At 35.3% G+C, this 13,439-nt stretch overlaps 2 protein-coding genes across 4 annotated transcripts; both read left to right on the forward strand.

Moving 5' to 3' along the window:
* The first annotated feature begins 405 nt into the window (after nt 1-405).
* LOC112710300 (copper-transporting ATPase HMA4) lies at nt 406-7,830 on the forward strand. Of its 3 annotated transcripts, none has more exons than XM_025762463.3 (9): nt 406-758; nt 1,317-1,540; nt 1,823-2,568; nt 2,719-3,190; nt 3,504-3,671; nt 4,126-4,380; nt 5,010-5,132; nt 5,999-6,484; nt 7,206-7,830. In XM_025762463.3, the coding sequence occupies exons 2-9, from the start codon at nt 1,325-1,327 to the stop codon at nt 7,596-7,598; spliced, it is 2,859 nt and encodes a 952-aa protein (XP_025618248.1). In that variant the 5' UTR covers nt 406-758; nt 1,317-1,324; the 3' UTR covers nt 7,599-7,830. The 3 variants fall into 3 exon arrangements, with proteins under 3 accessions (XP_025618248.1, XP_025618249.1, XP_029144725.1); XM_025762464.3 differs by lacking the exon at nt 406-758 and adding an exon at nt 778-1,079; XM_029288892.2 differs by lacking the exon at nt 406-758 and adding an exon at nt 1,024-1,043.
* Nucleotides 7,831-8,533: 703 nt separating this feature from the next.
* LOC112710301 (probable glucan endo-1,3-beta-glucosidase A6) lies at nt 8,534-11,089 on the forward strand. The gene is made up of 3 exons (XM_025762465.3): nt 8,534-8,905; nt 8,998-10,287; nt 10,539-11,089. Exons 1-3 carry the CDS (start codon nt 8,845-8,847, stop codon nt 10,574-10,576), a joined length of 1,389 nt encoding a protein of 462 aa, XP_025618250.1. The 5' UTR covers nt 8,534-8,844; the 3' UTR covers nt 10,577-11,089.
* Nucleotides 11,090-13,439: the final 2,350 nt, after the last annotated feature.

Consider the following 13,439-nt stretch of genomic DNA (forward strand, 5'->3'; position numbering starts at 1 on the left):
TATATTAAAAATAATGTTGGACAGATTAATACGTGATGATATTTAGTTGTGTCCAAACGTATTCGAAAAAGAATTTTTAATTTTTTATTAAGACACATTAGATACAGCAAACATATAGACAAATATCAATGAGTGTCGTGTTTGAAATGTATCTGATACACACATACAACAACTCAACGAATTTTCCGTACTTTATAAGTTATATGCAAATTAAAATTTAAACTTTTGAGTAAATATACGGCAAGTTCAGTGTTAAACAACGTAGGTAACAATAACATCTCCCCTCCTCATCTAAAAATCTTAGGTTCAAGCTTTACTCCTAATTTAAAAAAAAAATAAAAATAAAAAACAACAACATAGGTAACATCTACAGATAGAATAATTAAAAGAATTAAAAAATCAAGTGTTGGTGGGAAGCGAAGAGGTCGTTACTCGTTAACAAATTCAAAAATTTAAAAGAAACAGTCTCTCCTCGAAGTACCACACCACTAACATACAAAAAGCGGCAAACCCAAACCACGTCACTATGACACTAAACCGGACAATCTTCCAAAATCTTTCTTTGTTTACCATCTCAACTCAACTTCCTTCAACTCTTTTTGTAACCCTAGAATCTCTCACACCTTTTTTCTTTTTTTCTTTTTATTCTTCTTTAGTCTTATTTCTTACGCGTTCTATTTTCATTCATCACACGTTCTTAACGTTGATTCCAAAGACTCTGCTGTTAGTGCTGTGCTTCTCCACTTACAGTTTTGCATGTACGTTTCTTCAATTGGTGCAATCTTAATTGTTAAAATTGCCAACATAGATTTCTGCTGTATGAATTTGCTTTTTTTTCCCCTCTTTCTTCTAAACTGTGATTGGTATTAAAATTAAGATTGAATGGGTCTATTCAACCCCAATGCTAGCTCAAGGGTGAGGGTTGCCCTTGTAATACACCTTCGTGCCCAGAAATGATTATCTGAAGCGTGAACATTTGAACGTGGATGGTCCAAAAACATTGGATTAGATAGATTTTGATACTATATTAGAATTGAGATTGAGTGAGTCTAACTTAATTCCAAAAGCTAGCGCAAAGGGTGAGGGTTGTATCGCACTTATAAATCATCTAGAGACCATATTCTTGAGATATGTAATAATTGGAGTAACTGCTAATTTAAAAGAAAAAGAAATATATAGTGGGAAATTATATTTTGGTTCGAGTATTTTTTTTCTTTTGGGTTAATTCTCGGGGTTTAAGTTGTTACTATTCATTTTGCTATGGCTTTGTTTGCTTTTCACATATTTATTTGAATTTTGAACTCTTTTTTTTGCAGGATTAGAAATGGAAGCTAATAGCGATCTTAAGATTCCTCTGTTGCAGACTTCACCAGAAGATGCCGCAGTAAGGACGGTTATGTTTCAAATAGGTGACATCAAGTGTGCATCGTGTGTAAATTCTGTTGAATCTGCAATTAAGGACCTCCATGGAGTAAACAGCATCATGGTGTCGCCACTTGACGGCCGAGCTATAATAAAATATTCTCCAAAATTTATCACTGTAAGTCACCCTTCTGAAATTATGTCACTGTAATCAGCTTTATAATATTTTTCTGATACCAAGAATTCTCATGCAAGGAAAAAAAAAAAAACACAAGTAACCTCTGTTTATGAAAGTTTTAGAAAAAGGATCATTGTGCTGAGTTTTAAGCTTTCGTTAAGAAAAACTCTCTGAACTAGTGGATGTAATTATAAATAAATAACAGAAGTAAGGTGGGAAAAAAATTTAGTAGTACCTATTGTCTTGGAATAAATAAACATTTGCGATCTAACTTCATTTTAGGCGAAAAACATAAAAGAAGCAATAGAAGACAGTGGCTTTGGAGTTGATGAGCTACAGGAGCAAGAAATATCGGTATGCCGAGTAAGGATTAAAGGGATGGCCTGCACAAGCTGCTCTGAGTCTGTTGAGAATGCACTTCGGATGATTGATGGAGTGAAAAAGGCAACTGTAGGTCTAGCTTTAGAGGAGGCCAAAGTGTACTTTGATCCTAACCTCGCCGATGCAAACAAGATAATTGAAGCTATAGAAGATGCTGGTTTCGGAGCAGAACTTATTAGCTCTGCTAATGATGTGAACAAAGTGCATCTAAAACTAGAAGGGGTTGATTCTCTTGAAGATGTAAATATTGTGATGTCTTCGCTTGAGTTCGCAGCAGGTGTGAATCATGTTGAATTCAATTTGACAGAACATATAGTAACAGTTAACTATGAACCGGATATTACGGGTCCAAGATCTCTCATTCACTTTATTCAGACAGCTAGCTCTGGCACCAAGATGTACCAGGCATCCTTGCACACTACTTCAGGAAAAAGAGAAAGGGATAAGGTGGATGAAATTCGTAGGTATAGGGACCAATTTTTGTTCAGCTGCTTATTTTCGGTTCCTGTGTTTGTATTTGCCATGGTGCTTCCCATGCTTCCTCCCTATGGAAACTGGTTGAACTATAAGATCCACCATATGCTAACCCTTGGGCTGTTTCTGAGATGGATTCTTAGTACACCGGTGCAGTTCATAGTTGGCAAAAGGTAATACTAATATATGATTAATTGTTTAATTCTATTTCTTGCTTTTGATGCTATTTATTAGCCATAATAGTTTTTTTTCAACTGTTTGGACTAAATGGAGATTTTTTTTTTCTTTTTTTACAATCATTTAACTACGGCAGCTCTTGTTAGGTTTTATGTAGGATCATATCATGCACTGAGGCGAAGATCTGCTAACATGGATGTGCTGGTTGCATTAGGAACTAATGCTGCTTATTTTTACTCCGTATACATTTTAATAAAAGCACTGACTTCAGATACTTTTCAAGGACAAGATTTCTTTGAGACCAGTTCCATGTTGATATCCTTTATTCTGTTAGGGAAATATTTGGAGAATTTGGCTAAAGGGAAAACCTCAGATGCTTTAGGAAAGCTGACACAACTTGTTCCTGATAAAGCTTATCTGGTGGACATGGATGCTGATGAAAATGTTATCTCAGAGACAGAAATTGACACTCAACTAATACAAAAGGGTGACATACTTAAGATTGTTCCTGGGGCCAAAATTCCTATTGATGGTGTTGTTATAAAAGGGCAAAGCTATGTAAATGAAAGTATGATTACCGGGGAGGCAAAACCTGTTGATAAAAGTCCTGGTGACAAGGTATTATTCATATGGTATGACTCTTTTTCAGTATGATGGCAAAATCTGCCCAATAAATTAGGGGGAAATGACAAAAACATACATGGAGGTTGAATGTTGAAATCGTTTGATGAAAGTTTCAAGAAAGATAGGCAACTAAACCTGAGTGTATGCACTCTGTGATGTGTTTACTGATAAGCTTATTTAATATTCATTGGATTCTGGCGGTTGATATCATTCTGTAGAGAAACAAGCATCTTTGATTATTTTAATCAAACTTCCAGTACTTTTAAATTAGTGAAACATTTTTAATTTCTTGAAATTTGCTGAGCAGGTTATTGGTGGAACAATCAATGAGAATGGCTGCTTACTGATTAAGGCTACACATGTTGGATCAGATACTGCACTTTCTCAAATTGTTCAGCTTGTAGAAACCGCTCAACTAGCTAAGGCACCAGTTCAAAAACTCGCAGACCACATTTCAAGGGTTTTTGTTCCATTAGTGAGTGTCTTTCCTTAACTAAATCCTTCTAAGTTTTCATCATTATTAGAAAAGGTTTTATTCATATGTTGAGGCTTAATGTAATAAATATCCCTTCAGGTTTTGTTCAAAATTTCTCCTCCCATTTTACTTTATTTTATATTTTTTTTATTTAAAAAAAATCTGAAAAGGGGTTCCCTTTCTTTACTTTCTGTTTATCAAGTGTATGAAATAATCATCGCTATGAAATGTAACCTTTGTTTCAAGGATTCTGTCAAATACTGAAGCATAAAGCATTTTGAGACATGCTATCATCCTGTGATTATGTTTCTTACGTTATCTTTTTGTTTAATTGCTAATTCCACTGGACTGCAAAAAAGGGCTGATAAATTCTTATGTAATTGCTTAATTGATGTTAGCATTTAAATGATATTTTATCCATGGGATGCTTCTTGTACTTATGTTGCATCCTTAGGTGGTTGTTGCAGCATTTTTAACTTGGATGGGATGGTTTGTTCCTGGGGAAGTTGGTTTATACCCTAGGCATTGGATACCAAAAGCAATGAATGCATTTGAACTTGCTCTGCAATTTGCTATTTCTGTACTAGTTGTTGCTTGCCCTTGTGCTTTGGGTCTAGCAACACCAACTGCAGTCATGGTTGCTTCAGGCATGGGTGCTTCTCAAGGTGTTCTCATCAAGGGTGGAGATGCATTGGAAAAGGCACACAAGGTAATGAAACTCTCTATTCGTGTTACTCGATACCTGTTTAGTTGTGCTTTAGCAGGTAAACTTTCCTTCCATTTGCAACAAGGGTTCAAAATAAAACCTTGATTCACTGTACATAATTGTAAAACAGATGTGATCTTTTGCGATTGCTGGTATCCTTTTCTAGGTGGTTGTTGCTATGCGACAATTGTCCATCTGTTTTCCTTTGATTGAAATGATCATGATAAATACATTGGAATTGGGATATTTGATGACTAAGGAAAAACATTTGGTCATTGCTTATATCCTTTACTAGCTGGTTGTTGCTAATGCTAAAGCTATAATGTCTTCTTCTCTGGTAATTTATGTAAGGATTCCACTTCTCTGCTGAGAAATTATAGCATTAAAAATCATCATGGAAGGCGTATTTTTACTTTTTTTTTTTATTTTATTTTTGACCTGCTAATTTTGTAGGCACTATTCATATCAGATATCATTTCATTATATCTCTAGTATTGATGTTTGGCATAATCTAGTTTCTAGCATATCTTATCTCGTGTTATTTGACACAAGTATGCTACATATTCCGATAGATATCCCTCATTCTTTCGCTGCCAATTCTGATAGGAGCTTGTTTTGTTTTCCTGATGCAGGTAAAAGTTGTTGTGTTTGATAAGACCGGGACACTAACCGTTGGAAAGCCGGTGGTAGTTAGTGCAGTACTGTTTTCTGATTTTACTATGGAAGAATTTTATGACATGACAATAGCAGTGGAGGTAATTATTTTCCTTTTTTTTTCTTATGTGCTGCATACTATACTAATTTGGAAATCTGAATAATTGATATAAATTTATTCTGTTGAACATTGTTGGATCCTGTAAGCTGAAAAGATGTTGAATACTAATTAATAAAGAAGAATTAACGTAAGGTCAAACTCACAAATTAATTTGCCTAGGATCTTCTGACACACAAGAAACTCTCATAATTTTCTCTCGATGGTAACATAACACACAAAAAAAGAGGAAGTGAAAACTTTTCCAGTCAACTAATATCTTCATTGTGCTTTACTTGAATTATTCAGCACACACGTGCCTTTATTTATAGGCAAACATGTAGAACAAAATACTACAATATAACATTGCTTAATGCCTAACACAACCTATGACAGTGCAACAAACTGAGCAGAGATTTATGATGACTATTGATTCTTCTAGTCAGTTACCTTGTCCGGTTGTTCCATTCTTATCAAGTTGGAGTTGTAATAAAATTTTATAACTTTCTTTGACTATTCTTATGTTCTTTTTATGCTTCTTGGAACCTAGCATTTAATTTAACTTGAATCCTTCAAGTTGCTCATAGTTTATTGATAAGCTTAGTTTATTTACCAACAATCAGAATATATTTTCCATCGAAGAAAATTTGGTTTCAATACCATTTATGTTTCATTTAATTAGCTTGAAAATATTGTAAGTTTGTAACTGTCCATGATTTTCAGACTTTGCTGCTGCATTTTTAATTTTCACACATTTACTGTGACAAAAAAGGAGAGCAATTTTTGTTTATAGTGGAGTTTTTCTAATTTAAAGAACTTCAATTTTATTTATCCATAATTTCTCAACTAACTCTTTCTACAACTTTTCAGTCAAGTAGTGAGCACCCACTAGCAAAAGCTGTTGTTAAACATGCAAAGAAGCTGCGCAAGAAATTTGGTTCCAACGATGAGGAAGTGCCAGATGTGAAGGACTTTGAGGTGCAAGTGGGAGCTGGTGTGAGTGGAAAAGTTGGTGAAAGAACAGTTCTAGTTGGAAACAAGAGACTTATGCATGCTTGTAATGTTCCACTGAGTTCCGAGGTTGAGAGGTACATGTCTGAGAATGAAATTCTAGCGAGAACTTGTGTTCTGGTTTCGATCGACGGGAAGATTGCTGGAGCATACTCTGTAACTGATCCATTAAAGCCCGAAGCTAAGCGTGTCATATCTTTTCTCCACTCCATGGGCATTTCAAGCATCATAGCAACCGGTGATAACCTTGCTACTGCAACTGCTATTGCAAACGAAGTTGGTATTGATGAGGTCTTCGCCGAGACAGATCCACTAGGGAAAGCTGATAAGGTGAAAGAGTTACAGGTAAGCCTTGTTTTGTCATAACCTCTAATGCTTTAAAAAAAAGCTTGCTAAAACAGTCTTTTAAAATGGATCCGAAAAACTTATGGTGTAAAAGGCAAATTTGAGTTACAAAATGATATATGGGGGTCTATATCAGAGATTGTAAAAAGAAAAAGTCTAAAGTGACCATACGTTGGATTAATTTGTCCTTGAAAAAAAAAGGTATCAATTAGGTCCTTCAAGATAGTAAACAGTGGACATGTATGTCCTTCTGTCAATAAATAATGCGAAACGAAACTGAATTGTCCATGTATTTTATTATTTACATTAGTACATGTCTCGTTACTATTACATGAGCAAGAAAACGATGTAGTTTTGGACAGTGAAATATTTATTATATTTTGAATTTCCATATATCTTTTATCAACTGCTCTCTATCTATCACAAATTCTATCAAAATAAGTGAAGTTTCGCTCTAAAAGTTGTTATCTACATGACTATCTTTCATAGATAGATATGTCAAAGTAATTAACAGTACATATAAGTATCACTGTTAGATTTTAGTTAATAAATCGATAGAAGAATATCATTGTCCAGTGTTTGTTATTTTGGAAGACCAAATTAGTACTTTTTTTTCTTTAGGGATTAATTTGTCCGAAGCCAAAATCTTCATTATGTAATTGTTACTTTACTCAGAAAATATGTGATGATTGTCTGAGTTTTCATACTGAAATCGATGCAGATGAAAGGGATGACTGTGGCAATGGTGGGTGATGGAATAAATGACTCGCCGGCCTTGGTTGCTGCTGATGTTGGTATGGCAATAGGTGCTGGAACTGATGTAGCTATAGAAGCAGCTGATATAGTGCTTGTGAAAAACAGCTTGGAAGATGTGATCACAGCCATAGATCTTTCCAGAAAGACCATGTCGCGTATCCGCCTCAACTATATCTGGGCTCTCGGCTATAACATTCTAGGCATGCCGGTTGCTGCCGGTGTCTTATACCCCTTTACCGGAATCAGATTGCCCCCATGGCTGGCCGGTGCTTGCATGGCTGCTTCTTCTATTAGCGTGGTTTCTTCATCTCTTCTGCTGCAATTGTATAAAAAACCTTTAAATGTTCAATGCATCTGAATTGATGGCCTATTATGCACAATCCATTTTTTTTTCCAAGAATCATGTGTAACTTTTTTATTGGAATGTTATTTTTCTTATTATTTCTTTCAAACTGAAAGGTAGATGTTCGCTTGTTCCATGTAAGCAATGATCTTCCAATCTTGCCTTTCTTAATATTGAGTAGTTTATTAACACGTACTATATGCAATTTCATTCTTATTTATGAAAAAAGTATAGGAAATTTAGAAAATTAACAGGAGTTCACAATACATATGAATATGAGGAAATGATTGGTATATGGTTGCATTTAGTGTTCTTTAAATTTATGAAAACTATAATTTATGAGCTATCCGTTTCACATTCTTTATTGTTTTCAATCATCTAAAATTAATGAATTGTCTAGGTTAATTGTCATTATTATTGTTGTTTGGAGCCGTTGTTCGTTAAACCAGTTCTTCAATTCATTGTCTCTTACATTTTGACATTTATAATAGAGTCTGAAACAACATTTGCCTTAAAGTTTCTACTCTGTAAAGGGTTATATTCACGGTCACTTCTCTTTTCTACTGTTATTAATTAATTAAATAACATGGGATACTAAAAATTATTTCCTTTATGAAAAAAAAAAGCAAGAATCTCTCGTTACTTGACTTGAACATAGAAAGACATTACTGTACAATGGGTGCTCGTGGTCATGGTCACTCATGGAGCATGTGAATATGCTCACACCATGTGCATTGCTTATTTGGCTATTTGCTTAGAAGAAAGAGTCTATTTAAGGTGTTTATCTGAGTGCAAGCATAGTAATTAAATACTAATTGTACTATGGAGTCAACGTCAATGCTTCATTCGTGCAGCATAGTGAGTCAACCACGTGCCTCTTCTTTCTGAGTCATCCATATCGACTCCTAACTCTAAGATAATTTGATTTCTAGTAACACACCTTGCCTTCATTTCATTCTTTTATAATTGGAACATGGAAGCCTGCTTATGCTGTTATGAACCAATTATCAATCTATCATCATCATCATTGACTCAATCACAATCAGTAATCAATAGTCAATACTCAATAGACCCTACACCACCTCCCAAAGGAATATTATATTCAAGAGAGCAACTAGCACAAGTCAGTAAACATTCTTCTCCTCTTCCCACAACTCCAGATTTCAATTTCGCCTTCTTCACACCTTCCATCTCAATGTTACACACACAAATACAAAAACAATAATCATACATAAATATACACATCATCAAGCTGAAACCGATGGCTACTATCATTACAGTTTCTCTATTAATAATCTCCCTTTCATTCTTCTCCATATCCAGTAAGCTACTCTAGTACTCTACTCCCCCTAAGTCCTATTAAATTATTAATCTGAATTATTTTTCTTTTGGATCATTTTAATTTCTTTCACAGGTGCAAAAATCTCAGGTCAACCTGGAATCAACTACGGTCAATTGGGCAACAATCTTCCACCTCCAAAAACCTCAATAAACCTAATCAAATCCCTAAAAGCCAAACGCGTCAAAATCTATGATACGAATCCATTGATCCTAAAATCCCTAGAAAACACGAACCTCCAAGTTTCAATCATGGTGCCAAACGAACTCGTCTCAAAAATCTCAACAAACCAAACACTCTCAGACCAATGGGTCCAATCCAACGTCGCACCTTTCTACCACAAAACCCTAATCCGATACCTCCTCGTCGGAAACGAACTCATCAGCTCCACGTCACCTGACACGTGGCACCACATCGTTCCCGCGATGCAGAGGATCAAAACCTCCCTAACAACGTTCCGTTTGCACAAGGTGAAGGTTGGAACGCCCTGTGCCCTGGACGTGCTGGAATCGTCGTTTCCACCTTCAAATGGCACATTCAGAAACGACATTGCGTTTCGCGTCATGAAGCCGATGCTGAAATGTTTGTCCAAAACCAAATCGTTTTTCTTCTTGGATGTGTACCCGTTTTTCGCGTGGTCCTCGGACCCTAAAAACATTGACCTTAATTACGCGCTATTTGAGTCCAAGACCATAACGGTAACGGACTCGGGTACGGGTTTGGTTTACCATAATTTGTTTGATCAGATGGTGGACGCGGTTTATTTTGCAATGAACCGAATCGGGTACCCGGATATTCGGATATTTATTGCTGAAACGGGTTGGCCCAACGGAGGAAACTTGGACCAAATTGGAGCGAATATTCACAATGCTGCCACGTATAACCGGAATTTTGTGAAGAAAGTGACGAAAAAGCCGACGGTTGGGACTCCGGCTCGACCGGGTTGGAGTCTTCCATCGTTTATATTTGCGTTGTATAACGAGAATTTAAAACCAGGATTAGGCACAGAACGTCATTTTGGGTTATTGTATCCGAATGGATCTGGAATTTACGAAATTGACCTTTCTGGAAAGACGCCGGAGTCAGAATTTCCAGCGCTGCCGCCAGCGGAGGATTACAAAGGGAAGGCGTGGTGTGTGGTGGCGGAGGGAGCGAACGTGAGCTTAGTAGCGGCGGCGCTATCATACGCTTGCTCCCAAGGGAACGGAACCTGTGATCCGATCCAACGTGGACAATTATGTTTTGAACCGAACAGTGTAGTTGGGCATGCTAACTATGCGTTTAGTTCTTATTGGGCACAGTTCAGGTCTATTGGTGGAACTTGTAATTTCAATGGTTTAGCTGAAGCTACCTCAAAGGATCCAAGTAAGCTTTTCATTTCATTCATTGTTTATTTTCTCCAAATTTTATCTCTTCTTGAAAGGAAATTAATTTGCTAAGATGCACATAGTATTTTATATTACGGATTTACGATGAAGCTTATATTATTTTTGCAAAAACGTGGTACTCTCCCTCCACTTCTAAAAGTTGAAGTGAGAAATTTGTTCATCAATTTGGCCATTTGGGTTGACTCTTACTTTGTGTGCATTTGTTTGTCTGTTTGGTCATGTTTGAAGGTTATGGATCTTGCAAGTTTCCAAGTGTGATTCTTTGAAGAAGTGACGAGTCGATTAATGCCAATCAAATGAAAAAATGAGACAAACTCAAAACAGCATCTGACGATTATCTCAAAAGATAACGAGGCCGTTGACAAAAAAAATACCTAATCCGAATCCTGAGTTTTACTTTTATGCGACTGATTAGCCCTTGTACCAAAAAAAATCAGTGTTGGTTTTTTTGTACAGGACTAATCACTCCCAAAAGAAAAATATCAATAACCGGATTGGGTGTCTTTTTTTTTTTTTTTAAGAGCCTAGTTGTCATTTTGAGATAATTATTAGGACCGGGAATGGCCATGAGAAAAAGATAAATAAAATAAAATAAATTAATAAATGATAGTATATGGAATCATGACCTATTTTCTGCTCCACTTATTGTAGCCTTATCTTTTGATATATGTATGTTTTTCTAAGCAAATCATATATTTTTCTAATAAAATTATTGTAATCAATGGGAGAGTAGTATCAATCTTATATGAGAATGAGATGCATATCAAATTTACTCGAAACTCCATAAAATCCACACCATAATATCAATTACTTTCTGTTGTTACTATTCACAAGCTAATTTCATGGAGGAAAAAAAAAGATAAACGAATCACTTTCTAGGACATTTCAAAACTTCAATTTTTCTAGCATCATCACTTGAAATTTTAATTGGCAACCCTAACAACAATAAGAAATGGTTTCTTATAAAATATTCAAGGCAACAACAACCTTCATTTATTGGCACCTGAACCTTTTGTTATTCAAGCTTCAATTTTTTGCCACTACTGAGACAGAGGAAGATGACGAAGGCAAAAAGAAGGAAGAGAAAAAATAAAGAAAATTTAGAGGAAATATGGATGCAAAAAAGAATATAATATATATATATATATATATTGACAGCAGCGAGAAGGGAAGGAGACCGTGGCCTCTGTTTTCTTTAAAGTTCAATAGACCTCTTACACATATATTGATCTATATAATCTTCTATGTTGAAATATTATTTTGGTTTCTCAAAATCCTTGTAGACTTGTTGTATTTTCGTTGGAAAAACAACCATTTGTACCATGAACTTTACGAAAAAATACCCATTAAAAAAGAAAACTAACGTTGTATCCATTAAAGATGAATTCGGTACGACAAAAATACTCAAATCTTAAATTTATGTTGACTTTTTAATAAAATTTCAAAATTATCTCGTCCTTTATCTTCAATCCCTCATCTCTTCTTTCCCAAATCTCAAACACCTCCATTACCACTACCTTAACCATCTTCTATTCTCTACTACTCTACTAACCACCACTGCCGCCATCTTTCTATGCTGACGATGACAAAGACGACAACAAGGCAATCAGGCAATCCATCTGTTCCCATGCAATGCTAGATGGAGAAGTTCCGGAAGTGAGACTAAACCAAAACCAGTGCGCAAGGTCCTGTGGTGCGATTCAACTCCTCCTAGGTCCACTTCAACCTCATGGACTCCATGGAAAAAGATTCTATATTTACAACAGTACAAATTACAAATTTATTATATAATTAACGAAATTGAACTTTCTCACTCTCCCAAATCACCACCATCACGTGCAAGATTCCTGTGTTACTCACATGCGACCCCACCAAAGCGATCTTGCCAAAGTTTCAATTTTTAGCATCCAAAGGTGCTTCTCCTTCTAACATTATATTGAAAGTGATGGAGGAAGGGTGGTGATGGTAATGGCAGTAATAGAGTGTTGATAGAATTTGAGATCAGAGAAGTGATGATGAGAAGTAAAATTAAAAGTTAGAGTGAAGTTGTTGTTTATAGCTGTGACAGTGGAGAAGGAGGAAGATGAGGCTGACGGTTAGTGACGGTGGCGGTGATGATGGTGTTGGTGAAGGAGGTGGTAAAATTGATGAAAAGAATAAAGAGAGGGTTGAAATTTGCTGAAAGGGATATTGAGATTAGGGTTAAGAAAATGGTAATTTGGGATTTTCAGGTATTGAGATTAGAGTTTTTAGGCAATGGAGGTGTTTGAGATTTGGGAAAGAAGAGAGGAGGGGTTGAAGATAATGGTAGGGATAATTCTGGAATTTTATTAAAAAATCAACATAAATTTAGGATTTTAGTACTTTTGTCGTACAAAATCCATCTTTGATGATACAACATTAGTTTTCTTTTTTAATGGATACTTTTGTCAGCATTCGTAAAGTTTATGGGTACAAATGGTTATTTTTCCATTTTCGTTAAATAACATTAGCGTGTGTTTAGACAGGATAATTAAAGGTAGAAAAGTAATTTTAGAGAGTATTTATATCGACAAAATAGTTTGTTTGGATATTTATTAGAAAGAAATTTTTAAAGGATTCCAGTGAAAAAGTTTAAATATTAAAGCTGAATTATTTTAATTTCTCTAAAAGGGAAGGAATTTTAATTTATTTTTTTAACCTCAATTTAAAATGCATTTATATACATTAATAAATATTTATAATTGATTATGTCATAGCCTCCATCGAACACATTTATCTGCAATTTAAGAGTGTGCATAAATTGGATCACGTAGATTTTTTTTTAATCCAAATCAGATTATTCTCAAGATGAATTTGGGCCTATATATAAGGTCCAAACTCTTTTGAGTGAAGGATTCGACTTATTTGCCGGAATAGTGAATCGTCCAACGTCCTCGTCTGGACGATAGTAGAAAATACTTGCAAGGAATTCTGATATTTAAGTTAACAAATGTTTAAAGTATGCTTAAGTAAATTGGAATTGAAAAATATCTAGATTTAATGGTATATTTATAGAGGTACGTGATGATATAGCTCAGTTGACTCAGGGGAATATAGCTCACTTGGTAGAATTCCACTCTTGTAATTGGGTCATCATGATTACAGGTT

This window comes from Arachis hypogaea, chromosome 9, assembly GCF_003086295.3.
Source record: "Arachis hypogaea cultivar Tifrunner chromosome 9, arahy.Tifrunner.gnm2.J5K5, whole genome shotgun sequence".
Lineage (NCBI taxonomy): Eukaryota > Viridiplantae > Streptophyta > Magnoliopsida > Fabales > Fabaceae > Arachis > Arachis hypogaea.